Here is a 19,906-nt window from a genome sequence, read left to right on the forward strand (position 1 = left end):
TCTATGGTAATTTTAGAGGCAGTTTGTGGTGCTGTTGAGTATCAGATGTGTTTCTAATATTTAGTCTGGTTTAAATGGATGGACAAAACATAAGAAACACCTGTAATTTTAACACAATGTAAATTAATATATACAAGGCATGGACAAAATATAGGAAACACCTAAGTATCTTAGTACTACTCTTCATGTCGTCAACTTAAGAGGTCAGTGGATATGTTATGCAGCCAACCAAAGTTGTTACATTATCGCCCATAGGTGAAGGTGAACAACCTTCTCTGAATGAAAGCTGACGCTGCTCGTCTGTTTATTTTGTGGAAAGACGGAAGTAAATCAAGGGAGGGAACAGAAGGCCATCACAGCCCCTACTACGCCTGTCACGGTAAGGTGTTTGTGGAGATTGTCTCTCAAAATTCGTTATGTGGCGAGTCTAATTTTAATACCAAGGTACGCTAATTCGTTCGGTAAGGTTTAAAACAGGCAGATAGATTAAGAGCTTAACTATTTAGGCAAAGGCTTCCTTAAGCCTGTACTTAGAAGGTCATGTCTCAGCTGTGCGAGCTAGAGAAGTGGCCATACGCTAGCTGACACTGACAGGCACACTGCACCAGACAGCTAGCTAGCCTTTAGCACCAGTTTCATTCATCTAACTCCTGCAAAGATGCAGGAATGGGCGAATCAATTATGCGTGAGTAATTGGTCGAATAGCATCGTTAATGGCAGAACTATCTGCACTAATTTAACTAACTTAACATCACATATTTTAATTTTCTTCCAACTGAATAATACACTCTCGAGCCTGCTATGCTAACGTCATGGTAGCCTGATGCTAGCCAGCTAGCGAATCTTTCCTCTACTTTTTGTCTGAGTTGGCAGTAATAACTTAAAGTCAGCTAGTGTGAAGTACTCGTATTGTTAGTCTGCAAACTATTTAAGGGCATACTGTTAGTTCGGTGTCAGTATGGCATGGCAGCAGCGTGAATTATCGTACAAACGTACCGCAATCGTCTTGTTAGCTAACGTTAGCTAGCTACGTAGTCAGTTGTGTTAACGCATCGTATTTGGTTAGCTTTTGGCTAACAGCCGATCAGAATCATAACGTTATTTATTACCAAAGTAAATTTTCAATTGCAAGGAATTTGCCTTGGTGTATGTGGTGCATACAATAAACATTTTAAAAAGGAAATAACGAATGAGGCAAATTACTGCTACAGTCAATAACATAAATACAGAATACATATATTACAATAAAAGTGTGTAAAAAGACACTATAACATAGCTGAGTCTGAGAGTCTGTTGACAGCTACCTGAAGCTCAATGAATAATGATCACTCTGCTACCTAAGATCTATGAAACGCACTTCATTGTCACTGATGACAAGTTAACGGTAATAACTGATAGGCCTCTGTCATTCATTTAGATCATTTAGTTAAACAGTTATATTGTAAATATATATTTTGTTAGTGTCTTACACCTTTTTTATTGTCATATATATTCTGTATTTATGTTCTTGACTGTATCAGTACTTTGCCTTATTGTTTATTCTCTTTAAAGTATGGTGGTGGCAGTAGCGCAGTCTGTAGGGAGTTGGGAACCATTCAAGTCCCCATATGGACCAAATTATGGTGGTGGACAGGTAGCTGGAGAGGTGCTATTGAGCAAGGCACTGAACCCCCAACTGCTCGGCGCCTGTCCATCGACAGCTGCAGCCACTCTGACATCTCTCCATTAGTGCATGTAGTTACTGAGCATGTGTGTGTATTTCAGGCCTGTGTGTAATGTGTATTCTAACAACAGAGTGAAAACATTGTAATTTCCCTTGCAGGATTAATAAAGTATAAATTATTATTATTATTATTATTATTAACCAAATACACCAAGGTTCATTTGTTGCAAGTGAAAACCTTCTTTGATAATGCATCTGATTCTGATTCTCTGCTAGCATCATTGTCCCTGCAAGTTTCATTAATTAAATTAAACGGTATTAGGATAACGTTGCATAACAGAAAGTCAGTTGAATTAATGAAAGGGTAATGAAATTATTAGCCATAATACAAATAAAAAAAAATGCCATCTGTTGCATTCAGTGTAGAAAACTGCAAGTGACTGCATCAATATTCATATTGTGGTAATTAAGTATCATATTCATGGTATAACAGATTAACATTATAGGCTAATAACAATGCATGATGGCCGCCAGTAAAGAGCATCACAGTTTGCAGCAATTTTTCTGTTGTAACCAGAATATGGGCTACTATATACTATATTTAGGGCAAAACTAAAAGAGCCAAAGGCAACATAGTATGAAGTTTAATGAGTATGCGCACAAGCCATATGTTTCTTAAATGTGCACAACAATTCAGAAGACAAAAAAATTTAATTGTCAATGTTTTTGAGCAAATTCCGGTTTTAATTTTCCTAGCAGCGTTTCCTTTTAACTTGAGCACTATTGCTCAAATCTCATAGCAGGAAGTGGTGTTGCATAAATGGGAGAAGATCCTTCGCAGATGCACCAAGAGTGGAAATCACCAACAGGAAATACTATATGCTGTAGAAGTTGACTCAGTAAAAGAGATCCTGTTGGCCACATACTACATGCTGGCCAACAAGATTAATGTTTAAAGAGGAGATATTAGTGTCTGTTTTCTTATCAATATCCATTGTTTTGTTTTGTGATAAGTCACTGCCATTTGTCCAGGAGAAGACAGGAATTCCTTTTATTTCCCTGTGCTTGCACTTTTAGTGTTTCCTGTTGCTCTTGTGATGCTCCAAGTTTCAAGTCAAGGACATTTTTCCACAGTAACTTTTCTCACCACTGTGACGTTTGCAGGAGAATCGACAATTTGGATCCAAGATGACGGACTCCAAGTACTTCACCACTACCAAGAAAGGTCTGATAGCTGATTTGTTAATTCATTTCAATTCAGTTGTTTATCCTCAATCAGTGCTAGCAGCCATGCATTATTTTTAAGTAAGTACTTTGTGGATTTTGTGACATATTCAGCTGTGGTGCTGAATTACATGTTCATATTATCAGGCTGTGAAGCCAAAGATGCTTACCCAATTTAAGAATTTAAGTTTTTCCACAAGACATGCATACTCTGTTGAAGTTTGAATTGTTAAATATATTACCAATACATAATTGACCTAGCTAGACATTGAAAGATGTAACTAGAGATGGTATCCCCCTGCTTTGTATTGATGTTGTTGCCAAGAACTGACTAGCTCTGGTTATTGTAAATCAGATTAGACATATTGAGCATTAGCTGTCAGAGATTTAACTGTCCTGCTGGGCCTCCTGTTGTATTTATGTGACTCTTCTCACATGACCCAGAACTGTGCATGTTCCCTCACATAGGGCTTTGGAAATGCAAACAGATGCTTATGAGTGCTAGTGTGTAGACTCCTTCTGTTTGTTTCTGTTTGCGATTTTCTTTCCCTATGTGCTTTTTCTGTGCATCTACCCAATGTTGCTGTGTGCAGTCTGTTGCTAACATCTTAAAGGAGATTGGGAGTGATTAGCGGTTTACAATGTCTGGGAAACTTAAAGTAGGTAGACTCAAATTTAAGCCCAAAATTGACAGTGTTCTGACAGTGTATGTTTAGTCTAATTCCTTCAGATAGACACGTCAGTGACAAAATGCACTGCAATGTAAACTAATTAAAGTTTAATCTCTTTCCGTTTTGAACAAAGTAACAAAAATCTAAAATGATTGGTATCTCCACTTTTATAGCAATCAGCATGTGACCATTTCATGATAGCAATACGAATATTTTATTATTTTATATATATATATATAAATAAAATATTCTTATTTATATATACAATACAAATGTATGCAGAATTTCATGTAATCAAATTCATATTTAGTTCATTGAGCTGTGTTCCAACTGGCACGCACTACCTGTGACAAAGCACACACACATAAAACAAGAACTTCAATAACAAATTTTGTTTTGACAGCTGATAAAAGATCATATTGAATAGTCGCCCAGCCCTACTCATCAGGTAACATGACTTGTGCACTCTCATTTGCCACGTTATTGGAGCTGTAAGTCTGCTGCTGCTCAGCTACTAAGGCCAAATGAGCACGCCCTGCGGCAGCTTTGTAATAAAAGCTTTCTATCACTGGACCACTAGAAGTCTTTCGTTTGGATATTGCAAGGAAAGAATGGTAGAAGAAGCCATAGTGAGCTGCTTACACAAACAATGCAGACCCATCATCTGCATCCTCATCTTTTACCTTGCAATTGTATAAAACAAAACACTCATGCGCTCTATATCAGGATGGTTGCTTGCAGCAAGTGCACAGAAACCCCTGACAACCCATACCACCCACCATTATCAGAAACTGCTGGAAAAGAGGTCAATGCTGCACAGTAGTCCTTTCTACCCTCCACATCACAAATAGATTACATGATGATGTGTGACTTCCTTTTTTCTCTTGTGTGTACAGGGGAGATCTTTGAGCTCAAGGCAGAGCTGAACAGTGATAAGAAAGAGAAGAAGAAGGAGGCTGTGAAGAAGGTCATTGCATCCATGACAGTTGGCAAGGATGTCAGGTGAGCCAGGGGAACTGATGCCCCACTGCAATCACTGTAACAATTTACCCTCCTTGAGTCAGTGGTCACATAATGCCTTGTCCTTTCTTCAGCGCTCTGTTCCCAGATGTTGTGAACTGCATGCAGACGGACAACCTGGAACTGAAAAAGCTGGTCTACCTCTACCTGATGAACTATGCCAAGAGTCAGCCAGACATGGCTATCATGGCTGTTAACACTTTTGTAAAGGTAAAGCTCAACCTGTCATAAATATGGGAAAAATATATTAAATGATCTAGTCATAATGTATCATTCAAGGGCAGTAATCAGTAGAATTAGAGCTTGCAGGATGCATTGCTTTAAAAAGGTTTTTGCAGTTCTTGCACAACCTAAAAGTTGTTTAGTATTAAAAAAAGGAAATCTTAAATTTAGTGGGAACATGTTAAAACAAATTTGAGGATTGTATTAGAATTTGGACAAACTGTTGGTACCAGGAAGTTTCAGACTGTGCTCATGTTATATACAGGGTTATAGGAATGTTTGCATAGCACTTTATGATTGGGAGGATACATATTCTCTTGCTAATTTGAACCTACTCATGCATGTTGTTTTGGGCCACACTTCTCTGCACATCTGTGTAAAGTGACTTACCATTATCTCTCTGAATTCAATTAGATGAATTGATTTTTCCTCCTTTTATATGATTTAATTCTTTACAGAATGATAATGCAAACAAATGTTAGATACATGTCAAATGTCTCTCAGATAATGTAGTATGATATAGAAAGAAATCAAAAGTTGTGACAAAACGTATGACCTTTTGAACAACCCATCTAGGACTGTGAAGACCCTAACCCTCTAATCCGGGCCCTTGCTGTTCGTACAATGGGCTGCATCCGTGTGGACAAGATCACCGAGTACCTGTGTGAGCCACTGAGGAAATGTCTGAAGGATGAAGACCCGTATGTAAGGAAGACAGCCGCTGTGTGTGTTGCAAAGCTCCATGATATCAACGCCCAGTTGGTGGAGGACCAAGGCTTCCTGGACACCCTTAAAGACCTCATCTCTGACTCCAACCCCATGGTACGACTCCTTCAGGCTATTGAGCCGGTCAGATTTGATTTCTCACTCATGGTGTTGACACAGCTGGTTACAAGCCCCAGCTCTGTCTTTCACCAATAAGCCCTTTGCCGGCATACAAATTTTCAACATGTTTGCCAAAATTGTGCTAGTACACTGACCTCTCGTTTATATATTAACATAGCTAGGGGTATCTATGTTTCTGTCAGCATTTATCTGTACTCTTTTCTTATCTTTAGGTTGTAGCAAATGCAGTGGCAGCGCTCTCTGAGATAGCCGAGTCTCACCCCAACAGTAATCTACTGGACCTGAACCCTCAGACCATCAATAAGTTGCTGACAGCTTTAAATGAGTGTACAGAGTGGGGGCAGATATTCATTCTTGACTGCCTGGCCAATTACACACCTCGTGATGACCGCGAGTCCCAAAGGTAAGAGAAAGCAGTGCCTTCATTAACACCACATGGCAGTTTGCAAATGCACCCAGTAAACCCTGTGTAATTTTCTTCTCTCTCTCCCAATATCGACATCTGCTAGCATCTGTGAGCGTGTCACCCCACGGCTCTCCCACGCCAACTCTGCAGTGGTTTTGTCAGCTGTTAAAGTTTTAATGAAGTTCATGGAGATGCTGCCCAAAGACTTGGACTACTATGGCACCCTGCTGAAGAAGCTCGCCCCACCTCTGGTCACTCTCCTCTCTGCTGAGCCAGAGTTGCAATATGTGGCTCTTAGAAACATCAACCTCATCGTACAGAGACGGTAAATGAGGGGTGATGACCTACAGAGGTCTCTTTAGTATTCTATGTACTTTGGGAATATCAGGCCCTAATAAAGGTTGCATTTACTGTAGCATAATGCATTTCAGTTGGATTCCTTTTACTGTATTGTATGTTGTATAACAGTCTTTTAACCAATTTTTTATTTATTTTTTAGCCCAGAGATCCTGAAACATGAGATGAAGGTTTTCTTTGTAAAGTATAATGACCCAATCTATGTCAAACTGGAGAAGCTGGACATTATGATTCGCCTAGCATCTCAAGCCAACATTGCCCAGGTAATGCACCCACAGCTGTCATACTTTATTGTTCACAAGATCATCTGAGTGGCACTAATGGTTGTCTGTCTTGCTGTAGGTCCTTGCGGAGCTGAAGGAGTACGCCACTGAGGTGGATGTGGACTTTGTCCGTAAAGCGGTCAGAGCCATTGGCCGCTGTGCCATCAAAGTAGAGGTGGGTGGAGATGATGTCAGACCAGTGTCAGAAATTAAGGGGGGTAAAGAGCAAAAATGCCCCAAGATGTTAAATCCCACATAAAGCCTTGATAATAGCAATAGTATGCTTTTTATTTATCATGTTGGCACAAGGTGGTGATTAGTGTATGTGTTTTAATCTAGGCTCATTTTACATAAAAAAAAACAGCAACTTTATGCACTAATTACTATTTTTTTGTCCCTAAAATGTAAATGCTCCAATGTTTTTTAGACAGCGGGGGGAAAAGTTGCCGCCCAAATATTTTAGATAATATATGTCAGACTGTTACCAGATGTTTTGTTAGTCAAACCGTCAACATTAAGCATTAGTTTATGTGATTATTCATATTTACTACGGTTATTACGGTTTTCATTTCGGACATGTAAGAGTATACAGTACAGCACGGCATTTTTCTCTCATAATTTCAATAGAACATACTTAAAATGAGTATTGTTGAAGCCTGGATCTAGTATTTAAGCCTCAAGTTTAATGTAGAGATGTTCCGATACTGATACCAGTATCGGTATTGGCTCCGATACCGATAAAAAACGCTGGTATCGAGAAGTACCGGAGTTTATACACCGATCCGATACCACGTAATAAAGCCCTAAAGAAAATCTACGTTAAAGTAGTTTATGTTCTTTTTCCGTTATAACTGACTGTCAAACTGCAGAATAAAAGAAAGTTCTGTGGCATTCATGTTTCACAAAGAGTTTAACCTGAGCCAGACCGACAAAGATAGAAATAATATCACATCCATACAGGGATAGTAGTATACAGTTGTTAAAACATAATAAAATATATGACACACTGGTATCGGCTCGGTACTCGGTATCGGCCGATACGCAAGTTCAGGTATCGGAATCTGTATCGGGAAGCAAAAAATGGTATCGGACCATCTCTAGTTTAATGTATAAATTCACTCAGTTTTTACTACTAATATTACATTACACAAACATTTCATATAATAAGATACAATATTTCAAAGCCTATAAACTCATTTTAAAGTGAAAACATGAATTCCTTTACCCTGAGGGCCCACAGTTTTAAAAAAGTTTCAAACTGGAAAGTATATTACTCAGCAGATTGTTAATATATGCCACAACGTGGAAATTGTTTTCAACTAGTTCCATATTGTGCCATATATTATTTATGCATATTATATGCACACATTTTATATGCATTTGCCTCTACTGTTTTTAATCTGCAGGCATATATCACGACAGATATATTTTTCTCTCTCCATTCATCAGCAATCGGCAGAGCGCTGTGTCAGCACACTGCTAGACCTCATCCAAACCAAGGTCAACTATGTGGTGCAGGAGGCCATTGTGGTTATCAAGGACATCTTTCGCAAGTACCCCAACAAGTAGGTTTCCTCTCAGGCATCAGTGTGGACATTTGCACAAAACATGTGTGCTTTACTTTAAGGCTGTGCTTTACTTGATGCATGATACATTCATCGGGACTGGGCGCTTGTGGAAGCTGTTATTGCTGTGAGGCTGCTGTTTAGTATCTCAAACTGATAGAGGGGGAAATTGTCCTCAGTAACACAGAGTGTTTGTAGTGGACAGCACTTAAAACCCTGCCTTGAATGCACCTGGTCAAAGGTCAGTCAGGTTCAGCTGGAGTGTGGCTTCTGCTGTTGATCCAACAGAGTGGATTCATGTGCCAGACAGAAACCTCTCCCACACAGCAGTAGACCATCAACGTGGAGTTGTGAGTCTCCAAGGGATCATCTTCGGAAGGTTCCCAGCTCTGCATTGCTCAAGCCTTTTAGCTATATGAGTCACTACTCCCCTCAAACCTTTGCATATTTATTAATTAGACACCAATTAAATCTTTCTGCCTCGGTGTATCTTGTAATAAAAGCGCTACGTAAATAGAATTTGTTGGTTATTATGATGCATTATATGCAGATCAGAAATGCCTCAACCACTGCAGAAATCATTGGCTGGTTGAGCATCTATTAAGCGAAAGATCCACACATCAAACCAGAGCTAAAAGGGCAGAGAATACTGAATTTACATTTGTCAGGCTGCCAGAACACAAAATAAAGCTAATGTTTATGAATACAAATATGAGACATAAGTATTTGAATTTTAACAGCCACTTAATTCTTAATATTGAAATATTTGTATGTATCTGAATTTATTTGTTCTGAATTCACTTCTTTGAAATTAAAATGAGATTTCTTGATTTGCAATTTCAAAAGCTGAAATAGAATGTTTTCAATGGTCACACATTCAGATCCAAAAATTCAAGTTTTAGAATTACAAAAAATAGATTTAGGTTGACCAATCGAATTTGAGCAACCAGAATTTTTTCTTTTTTTAAATTCTGAAACGTTTGCTCTGTGTGTGCTAGATGTGAAAGTAGGCAGTTGTGTGTTAACATGTTTTATAAGCTGGTGATTTATATGTTGGCTGTTTATCTGTCAGCTTGTTTTGCTGTTTTTTTCTGTCCCTCTTTTTCATAAATAGATTAGATAGAATTTCTCCTAATACATACATCTGCAATATTTGAGTGCATATAATGTTGTTTTACATGACTGTTTCTAGGTATGAGAGTGTGATTGCCACCCTGTGTGAAAACCTGGACTCCCTGGATGAGCCGGAGGCACGTGCCGCCATGATCTGGATTGTGGGAGAGTATGCTGAGCGCATCGACAACGCTGATGAGCTGCTGGAGAGCTTTTTGGAGGGTTTTCATGATGAAAGCACTCAGGTGTGTTTAGGAGAGTGTGGGGAGGTTGTTTTTTCATTTCCATTTTTAATGGTAGTGGCACTGCTAACTTGCTGGCAGTAAGTAGCGCATGGTTTCTGTAGTTGGAAATAATAAGTCATTTGTAAGCTGCTGCAGAGCAGTGAAAATGGAGGTGACATGCAATATACACATGCAGTACTACTACAGAGAACCAGTCTTTTTTAACTGACAAAATCTGTGGTACCGTGAGAGAAAGTAAAGAGTCCTACATGAGTCATATATTTAGTTTTACTGAGACTGACCATGCTTAATATGAAGTAATGGGAATAATGGGAACACTTTGTCTGGCTCAGACACACATTTTGTGGAGAAGCCAGCCTTCACTCTGGAGAGTGTTCTGCCACAATTCGTTGTGGGATTACAACAGGCTCTACTTGGTTAGACGGCTCCCCTTAAGCAATAGCTCAATTATCATATTATTGTCTTGGAGATGCTTTTCTGGTTATGATTTTGTGCGTAGCAGGAAATGCATTAAAAACATCATAAAATGTTCTCTTTTGTGCTGTTTGGTAACAGCAGATTAAACTAGTAGATGGGATATTTACTGTTTAGCAGGGTGTGGCATCCATGGGAAACCTAAGCCCAGGAGTCAAAACTTTGTTTATTTATTATGTGTTTACTGTGGTTCAGTACAGGTCATTGTTAAAAGATCATCGTTAATATGCACCTTGCCACTGTTTTACATTTGTATGCAAAATTGTACTTGCACTAGCTGCATTTGTTGTAACGTACTGTATGTGTTCACCTCTAGGTGCAGTTGCAGCTGCTGACAGCAATCGTTAAGTTGTTCCTGAAAAAGCCCACCGAGACCCAGGAGTTGGTGCAGCAGGTGTTAAGCCTGGCCACACAGGTGAGAAAAACAAACGCACACATTTTCCCTAACCCTAATCATGTCTGTCATATTTGACAATCCTCACTTACTGTCTACTCTGAACTTGCTATCCTCATCAGACAGGGCTTTTGACTTTGCTCCTTTTATATCTTTTTCAAAGAGTTCACTATAACCTCATCATTCCAGGGACACTGGAGTATTGTAATGCCATTAAAGATCTGAGCCATGCACTTCTCTTAGTAATGACTGCAGTGGTTTGAGCTTACTCTCTGTAACACTTGTGTTAGTGGTTTTAGGTAGTGAGTTGATTTAAAAAAAAAAATGAAAACATTGCTACAACATGTAGTATTATCTTAGCCAAAATTATCAGTATGTGATATGTCAGAATTTACCCAAATAAAAATCCACCTATTTGTAGTATTATCTTTAAAACAGATGCAAAAACTAGCTATAGCATCTCTGCACATGTGTACGTGTTAATGTTTGAATGCGTAAATAAAACTTGGAGCATGATTTTTTGTTTAGTTTTAAGAGTAGAAATGTTATCATGGAAAATCATGAGTTGGTGTGTCTTTATTTTGTCATCATTTATGAACAAAAACAAGACACACCTCTTTTATAACGCCGTCACACCACTGACAACTATGGTTTCAGAAACAACTATAGAGTTGAGTCAATGTCTCTTTCTGACACAATGTGATACAATCTGACACAACAAAAGTATTACAGGCCTTACTGTATTACATACGTTTCTATAGATCTATATGCAGCAATAAACTGGTACCTCTGAATGTGTGAAACAACATTGGCTAAAACAGAAGCGGAAAATGTGCCTCATAACTTAAAAGAACCTTATGACAAAATATATATATTTTTTTTATTCACTGAACTCGAATCATTTGAGAGCCTCGCAGGTTATCTGCATTTTCATAATTTTACTGCATACATTAATTTAGGTCTTGGGTTAAAACCCTGAAAACCTTCGAAGCACTGCTCAGTCTGTCATATCGGAGCCAACACAAAAAGAATCTAACATTAAGTATTTATTAAACATGCTCCATTAATATATTAATGCTTCATCCTCATTCCATCATCTGTCTCTGCAGGACTCTGATAACCCAGACCTCAGGGACCGGGGCTACATCTACTGGCGTCTACTCTCGACAGACCCAGTGGCTGCCAAGGAGGTGGTTCTGGCTGAGAAGCCCCTGATCTCTGAGGAGACGGATCTGATTGAGCCCACACTGCTGGAGGAGCTCATCTGCCACATTGGTACTCTGGCCTCTGTCTACCACAAGCCTCCCAGTGCCTTTGTTGAGGGCAGCCGTGGTGTCCAGCACAAGAGACTCCCTGGCAGTGCTGGATCGTAAGTGGTGCACTTTATTTATTTATTTTTTTAACCACTGCAGGCAAAGGGGTTTGTTTACTAAAGTAGATCTAGCTTCTTCACTTTGCTATTGTGTTATCTTTCTAATCTGCTGAATAACACACTTTCCAGCAGTGTCAGGTTGTGCAGCTGTTCTTTGTTCCTTCCTTCCTTCAAATACAAAAAGTCACATCCACATGCCATTGTTCTCAGTGGACCAGATGAAGTTATATCAGCAGTTTAATGAAAAATTGGGCGTATACTGTATTTGTCACCAGGAACATCTAATAATCAAATAAATGACATAAAATGCATAATCTAAATTGATGTTGCTTCCTTTTTTTCTTGTTTTATTTCTACTAGTGGGGAGAGTGTTGAGAGCCCAGATACAGGTTCTGCTGCTGGAGTTTCTGAGGCACCCCCTGCTGTCATCCCATCCCAGGGAGACCTCCTCGGGGATCTGCTTAATCTGGACCTGACCCCTCCTACCACCACCGGACCACCACCACCACCCGCTTCCTCTGGCATGCAGATGGGTGCTATGGACCTTCTTGGAGGAGGACTGGACAGCTTGGTAGGTCTTCTACACACCACTGTTTTGAGTGAAGCTATCAGCTTAAGATGTGTTATACCAGCCTTACAGAACCTAAGTTCACACTACACAACTTGCTGTCAAGTAATCGGGAACCTTGAAATCGTTGTTGTTTTCACACTACACGACTGACCGGCGACGGACACTACAAGATCTTTCACCAGGAGGAATCCCAGATGAGTATGTCTGGTCTCCAAACTATGTTTTGTCAGGAAAACGCACGTGAGAAGTGACACGGGACCTGGACTACTTTCTCTCTTTCTTTCTTTTTCACTCTCCACTGCTCAGCTTAACAAACTCACCATGCTCCGCAGGGCGTCTTCAAGTGCCTTATTTATTTATTTGATGTGTTGAAATTGAAACGCAAACCGCTTCAGTAATTGTTTTATCCCGTTAAATATTTACCTCGTCCCGGTTGGCGTATCTGGGTGACGCAGTTGAATGAGAGTTAGCATCTTGGCTATGTTTCCATTCACTACAACAGTGAAGCAAAGCCTGCACAACATCTCGTCTAGAAGACGTTGTCTTCTACACATATCTCTCTCTCTCTCTCTCTCTCTCTCTCTCTCTCTCTCTCTTCGTTGCTGTTGTAAACTGCAGGGCTGAAGTCGTGTAGTGTGAACTAGGCATTAGTTGATTTCAGTAAAAGGCTTAATGTCAATGAGACTTAGTGACATTTTTTTGTATTTTGTCTTTTTTTTTTTTTTTTCCTACCTTTTTTTTTGGTGCTTTTTCTTTTTTTTCCTTTGACCCTTGTGTGTGTTTTACTTTCTTTGTTCAATGCTGCATCTGCAGATGGGGGATGAGTCTGAGCCGGTAACTACATGGAGGGAGAGGGCCCAACATTTATAAACCATTTATAAAGCCATTTTAGAAGATGGATTTAATCACTGTTGTTTTACTGTAGTTTCCATGCATCAGTCTGACATGTTCATTCATCATCTTTTATTATTGTGATATCTACAGTAAGCATGCTGTGAAATCTTTGAGTCCATCTCTTTTCTTATCTCTGGGCTCTGCGATGTGTTTCAATCAGCCGCCCATTCCCCTGCGGACGGACACTTCTCAGTCACCTCAGCTCCCACATCAGTCCCCATCGCCCCCAGATTACAGCCCCACTGAGGTTGGTCCAGGGGACCATGTTGGACTAGTAAAGGCCGGCACTAGCCTAGAACCCCCTCTTGTCCCCTGTACCACTGTGTCTTCTGAGTTATCCTCCCCAGCAGTGATCTGTGCCTATTTGCACTTTGTGTTACAGTGTTTATGTTTCCCACTCCATTTAGGTGAGAGTTTAGTAAATTTCACCTATGTTTTCTGTCAAAATATGCACAGTAGTTGTAACTGTGTGGAATCACTATATTTATTCACCATGCGTCTTGTTAACTGTACCCCCAACCTTTTCATCACCACAATAGTCCCATTTAGTGAGTATCCTTTTGAACAAAGCCTATTGGATTTCAATAGCCGCTCAGCCTGACCTATGTGGGCAGCAAAAGGTCAGTTACATAAAAACAGTGTTGGGAAGGATACTTTCAAAACGTATTCCGTTACAGAATACATGCCCAAAAATGTAATTTGTAACGTATTCCGTTACGTTACTCAATCTGAGTAACGTATTCTGAATACTTGGATTACTTCCACATTGAATTGCATTTTATAAGTAGGAATGCGGCCATCACATACAGCTTACTAAACAGGCCTGTTCTGGTGTGTTCTTCTGTTCCAACTGGCTGAATGTGTACCTAAACAAGCAGATAGATTTTTGTATTTGTAGTCCCGAACTGCATACTACAAAAATCTAACCGCAGTCTAAGCTACCATGAGCTAATTTTAGCTAACGTTAGCTAACATGTCAAACAGGGCTAGTCTTTCAACGGCTCTGGGGCTAGTAAATCAGCATGTAGGAGAATGTAAAGTCGCACGTCACCTATAAAATAGCAAGGTGACCAGTAAAACTACAGCAGACGACTACCCTTGGCTAAAAATAACTTCCTTTAAGATGCTTCTTCAGGTTGGAGGTGGAGTAATTTGGACGCTGAAAGGAAGTTGGTTGCTGGCAAGCAGAAGTTGCAGTGCATAGTTATATTTCGTTCTCCCTTCTCATTCTTTAATGTGAAATGCTGTTTGAATTTCCAAGATAGAAACGCATTCCTGCCCTGGCTCTGTTGTGCCGGTTCCGGCTCCATCTTTACCTCTAGTGATCACGCAAATGGCTAATTTTTTCGTTTTCATATTGGGGCTTCTGGGAAATGCATGGAGTTGCGAGAGTGAATAAACCCGTGAAACAGAGAAGTATCGTCATGTAATCCATTGATTTCAACAATGTAACTGTATTCCAAATGCCAACTATTTAAATTATAACTGTAACGGAATACAGTTACTCATAATTTGTATTCTGAATACGTAACGCCGGTACATGTATTCCGTTACTCCCCAACACTGCATAAAAAGAGAATTTCTCCTGTACCCGTGGCGGTGCCTCCTTCTTGCTGTCTCTTGTAAATAGTGTAATCCCCATAGCTGTCATGAATCACTGAAAGATATTTCTTAGACCCTCACACCCCTCTATTCATCCTCTTCAGACCTTCCAGAATATTATTTAATGTTGCACCAATAGATAACCTTCCAATAGATAAAGTCTTTGTGCTTCTTCTCCTACCCAGCTTGGCGGAGACCTTGGAGGGGGGCCTGCTGTAAGTAATTTTGTCTGAGTTTTTGTTGGGCTTTGATTGGTCAGTACAGGGTGACATTGAATGTGTTGGTGTAACGTGTTGCTTTGTGACCCACAGATGGGGACAGGTTTCGGTGCTCCTCCAGCTGCCCTGCCAGCTTCCTTCAATGTCCCTGTTAGTGGCGGTCTGGATGACCTGTTTGATCTCGGAGGTGGAGTTGGTATGCCTATGGGAGCGTTCAACCCCCCTAAAACAGTGAGTCTTGATAAGCTGGGATGAGACATACTATAGAATGACGTTAACACCAGTGGTAGGATCCCTAATAAAATGATCTTTGTCTCTGTTCAGGTTTGGCTTCCAGCCATGAAGGCCAAGGGTCTGGAGATATCGGGCACTTTTGTCCGCCGTGCTGGGGTCATCCAAATGGAGATGACCCTCACTAATAAAGCTATGAGTGTCATGACTGATTTTGCCATTCAGTTTAACAGAAACAGGTAACACCACCTACTAAGTAATGTGCTGCTGATATGTTTGTATATTTACACATTTTGTGACACTTTTTCCTCTTGTGTTCCTCTGTAGCTTTGGTCTTGCTCCGGCTGGTCCCCTCCAAGTACTCACTCCTCTTAGCCCAAACCAAAGTATTGAAGCGGCCCTTCCCCTCAGTACTGTGGGACCTGTCATGAAGATGGAGCCTCTCAACAACCTTCAGGTAACCACTTTGCAATATTCCTTTCCCCTGAATTTGATGTGACTGTACCAGTTTTGGTTGAACAGTAGCGTTGCATCTCTGCTTTCTACCATTTTCCATGAATGACTCAGGACTGAATATTTAAGCATCACACTCATGACAGTAATGCGACTAGTACAATTCAAGTACAGACTAGTATGCCGACTTTTCATTTTTTCAGCTCTGGCCTTATCAGGACACTGGTGCCTGAAGTTTGCTGTCCTAACATGACAGCACTCTGTCAGAGATGCATTGAAATGTAAACAAAGAAAACAGACATGGCCGCGTGTTAAGTTTTTGATAATTAAATAAAACCATTACTTTTTCCCTATCTGTCAAATTCTAAATTAAAGTTGGCAGTATTTCAACGTCTTAATCATTTATTTTTAAAACCTCAAAATGCGTCATGGTTGAAATATTCATGGTCTGACTGTATCTCCGTGGGACATGAAGTTTTGTCTTGGAAAATATGACCATGTGTGTCTTAAACGATTAATATGTCCTTTCTGTTATTCTGCTATACTGTTGAATTCTTATGTTGTGAATACAACAGACTTAAAACCTGAAACAACCTTCAGAACAGCTGTGATAAGTTTTAAATAAAAAGAGCGGCAGAAGCTGGCTGGTTTTTGATCAGGGTGGTTCTTTTAACTGGGAATTGAGGACGGGTGCTTTGTGAAGCTGGAGAGAGAAGATAAGAGTAGCGAGGGGGACGATAGAGGTGGGGGGCGGTCATTAGTGGTCACACAACACATGGCTCCTTTGTTTCTCCTGGCCTCAGTAGCCCTGCTAACCTTTCTATTCTGCAGCCTCGGCCCGGCTTTGATGGGTGCTATTGGCTGTTTTCACATTTTCTCAGATTTTATTTTAAGAGGTTCTGTGTTGTTTTTTGTCTTGATGGATGATGATGTTCCAGAATATTATTTTGAGTGCTCTTGTAACTACTGATGTGTGGTAGCCGCCAATGAAACCTTTCATTACAAATCGGCACGTTTTAGGGAAGTGCTCTATTAACTTTGTGTGCAAGTTTAATAGTATAATATAATTTCTAGGGCCTTCTGCAATGAACAGTGTTTTAAAGACATCAGAGTGGTGACTTTGTCAGGTGTGCTAGTTACAGAAATTGACATATACAGAATGCTTATTCAGTGGTAAAGAAATGGTACAGTGGTTCCCAAATTGGTGAAGGCTGAATAAATGCTTTGGTACTACAGCAAAGAATTGAGAAATTTGTGAAAGGACTTTAGAGTAAACGTACAATGTGATCGATCAATAAATCAATCGCTGTCACCTGCTGAGCTCAGTCGGACAGATCATCTCCTCTCGCAGTTTAATGACATCGTTAGCAGCTGTCTCGTTAACTGTTTGGCTTCTGCTGTGTGATACAGCTCTATTTGTTGTCCCTGAAGCTTAATGTTAATAACAACATTAAATAAATATAAGTAGAATATGAAAAAGGCAGGTGCAAGTAAAGATTATTTTCATTAGCGATTCATTCTCTATTTCTCGGCCCCATTATTTTAAAAGTTAAAAAATGTCCATCACAGTTTTCCATAGCCCGAGTTGAAGACTTCAAATGGTTGTTTTGGCCGACCAACAGTGGAAAAACCCAAAGTCTATTTACTATCATAGAAAACTAAGAAAACAAAAACATGCTGGAACCAAATATTTTTTAGCTTCTTTCAATTTAAAAAATGACAAAAACAATTATCAAAATGTATACATTTTCGATCAATTAATCAGTTCAAAGTTCATTGTAGATGGGAATTACTGCCCTATTTAAGACAAATAATACCAATTAATTTGTATACAACACAATGCTGTCCCAGCTAGCAGAGTATTGGGGGAGCACACAAATACTGTTGTGCCATAAAAAGAGACCTAAGAGAGTTTGGGAACCTGTAGTCGGGTAGATTAAAGGTGCCGTAGGTAGGATTGCGAAGATCTGTGTATGACTTGCCGTGTTACTGGCAGTCTTGCATTGCACCCAGGAATAAGATGCTCTCTAATGAATTATTCACAAGTCATTCTTCTGCTCTCCGCTGGCCAAACTCACTGTCCTTCCCTTAGCATTTGTCTGTTGAGCAGCCTGATCAATATCACTGCCAGCTGCCGCTGTTACTTCAGGTGCCTCCATTATACCACAGTTGTTCTCATGTTTCAGTGTCTTGTACTTTTGCCACCAGGGCCCAAAGACTGTAAAAGGTCCTGTCTGAGGAGCTAAGGCCAACAAATTCATTTTCTTTTCTTTTTTTAAATATAGACTTGCTGTTAGGTGCTATTTTTGTTTCCTTTCACTTGTCAGTTGTGTTTTTGTCTTCTCTTTTTATTTTTGATATTTTATTTTTAACCACTGTCTGATATTCTTATCTCCTTATATTTTCATCTTTATTTATATCCCATTGTAAAGCACTTTCTAAAGGCTGTTTGTAGAAATAATTATGTTTTTATATATTTATCTTGTAAGTAATGTTTGCTGATATTCTTTTGCAAATAGAAGCATCATGCTTACTGTGAGACACAGTATGATGGGTGGCCAGTAAAGAACATTAATTATATAGTATTGCCTGTGTGAGTGCGTGTGTGAGAGTGAGATTTCCAGAGGATTGTAGCCCTCTTGTTCAGTAAACGGCACACATAAACCAGCAATGCCCATCCTTGAAGGGCATTTGAAAAGTAATTACCCATGTACTGCTTCTTGTTTCTCCTCCTGTCGTCCTCCTCTACCCCCTCCTTGGATGTAATCACTCTTGCAGGTGGCTGTTAAGAACAACATTGACGTATTCTACTTCAGCTGCCAGTACCCCATCAGCATGCTGTTTGCGGAGGACGGGAAGATGGGTGAGTGTGTCTTGGCTAAACCTCTTCACTCAAAAGCCTCAAACCCCCGCTGACGTCAATGACCGACACATACGTCAGTCATTCTGCGATGATACATTATTGTGACTTATCATGTGAAGAAGTGTGTGACGTAGATGTGTGTTTGACTTTACTGGCACACCTCTCGGGGCTGCACAGTTGCTCCCAAATTGTACACCAGTGCCTTTTTTGGGCCGGTTTTGTGTTGCGGTTTGATTTTCTTTTTTTTTCTTCTGTTATAAATCAAACTACTCACACACTACTTTGGCATTTCTTACATCAGCCTTTCCCACAAATCCTATTGTAATTCTCATACTGTGTACATTGCAGTGTGTGCTCTGTCTTTGGCCTCACCCAGTGATTGTGTCTCTTGTCCACAGAGCGACAGGTGTTCCTGGCCACATGGAAAGACATTCCTAATGACAACGAGTCCCAGTTTCAGATCAAAGACTGCCATCTCAACTCAGGTGAGAAGGATGGAACGGGAACAGAGAGTGCCTTACCTGAAGACAGTACACAGTGCAGCCATATCCTGCTGCTTCTTTACATGTGGAAACCGCCCGATAGAGCAGTGGCAATCTTGAATTCAGATCCTAGCTAATGAAACAAATTGGCATTTGATGAGAATTCATGAGCTGCAGTCCCCATATTTACGTGTGATAATTTAGTTTTACACAAGCGTGAGAGCAGCTGAACTGGAGAAGAATTCCTAATGACAGCTTAATGGAGATTTCTCCCCACAGATTAAATTCCTTCCTCATGAACAAAGAGAGAGGGTTTCATATTTGACTGGGGAGAAGCAGCAAGACAGAGGCTGAGGAGAAAAGTTAATTTCAAATTAGCAACTGTATCTTTGCTGCACAGATAGCCTGAGGTGATATTTTAGGAGATGATAATGTAGAAAGACATTCTGCATCGTCAGTGTAAGACGGTGTAAATTCAGTTGAACAGTTAAAGGAGAATTCCGGTCGATTTCAACACGTAGCTCTGTTTGTAAATTTGGAGTGCTGTCGGTAGCGAGGAAAAACAAAAACAATCGTGTTATCAAAGAATTTCTAATAAGGGAAGAAGTTCCACTCTGGTTGCAGTTCCACTCTGGTTCCATATATGGGGTGCTAACAGGCGGGTGCAGAATGAATGGTGGTCTATGGAGCTATACCCCTCAAAATCCACTTTTCTCAGGATATCATTTTTTGTTTAGTAATTTGGATGTTGCATTTG

At 40.0% G+C, this 19,906-nt stretch overlaps 1 protein-coding gene across 3 annotated transcripts in view; it reads left to right on the forward strand.

The window, feature by feature from the left end:
- Positions 1–305: 305 nt before the first annotated feature.
- Positions 306–19,906, forward strand: part of ap1b1 (adaptor related protein complex 1 subunit beta 1) — a 29,087-nt gene continuing 9,486 nt past the window's right edge. The window contains exons 1-20 of one of the 3 annotated variants that reach the window (XM_078250737.1): positions 306–379; positions 2,828–2,888; positions 4,455–4,560; positions 4,653–4,788; positions 5,377–5,622; positions 5,859–6,049; positions 6,156–6,377; positions 6,552–6,672; positions 6,752–6,847; positions 8,122–8,237; positions 9,430–9,595; positions 10,386–10,484; positions 11,573–11,832; positions 12,196–12,406; positions 15,088–15,117; positions 15,214–15,351; positions 15,445–15,590; positions 15,679–15,808; positions 18,583–18,667; positions 19,066–19,152. In XM_078250737.1, coding sequence (XP_078106863.1) covers positions 2,852–2,888; positions 4,455–4,560; positions 4,653–4,788; positions 5,377–5,622; positions 5,859–6,049; positions 6,156–6,377; positions 6,552–6,672; positions 6,752–6,847; positions 8,122–8,237; positions 9,430–9,595; positions 10,386–10,484; positions 11,573–11,832; positions 12,196–12,406; positions 15,088–15,117; positions 15,214–15,351; positions 15,445–15,590; positions 15,679–15,808; positions 18,583–18,667; positions 19,066–19,152 — 2,623 coding nt within the window. In that variant the 5' untranslated portion in view covers positions 306–379; positions 2,828–2,851. Of the gene's footprint in view, positions 380–399; positions 445–526; positions 686–2,827; positions 2,889–4,454; positions 4,561–4,652; positions 4,789–5,376; positions 5,623–5,858; positions 6,050–6,155; positions 6,378–6,551; positions 6,673–6,751; positions 6,848–8,121; positions 8,238–9,429; positions 9,596–10,385; positions 10,485–11,572; positions 11,833–12,195; positions 12,407–15,087; positions 15,118–15,213; positions 15,352–15,444; positions 15,591–15,678; positions 15,809–18,582; positions 18,668–19,065; positions 19,153–19,906 lie in introns of those variants that run through there. The other 2 variants (XM_078250735.1, XM_078250736.1) reach the window with 2 other exon arrangements.

The sequence above is a fragment of the Sander vitreus genome, chromosome 5 (assembly GCF_031162955.1).
Source record: "Sander vitreus isolate 19-12246 chromosome 5, sanVit1, whole genome shotgun sequence".
NCBI classification, from domain to species: Eukaryota; Metazoa; Chordata; class Actinopteri; order Perciformes; family Percidae; genus Sander; species Sander vitreus.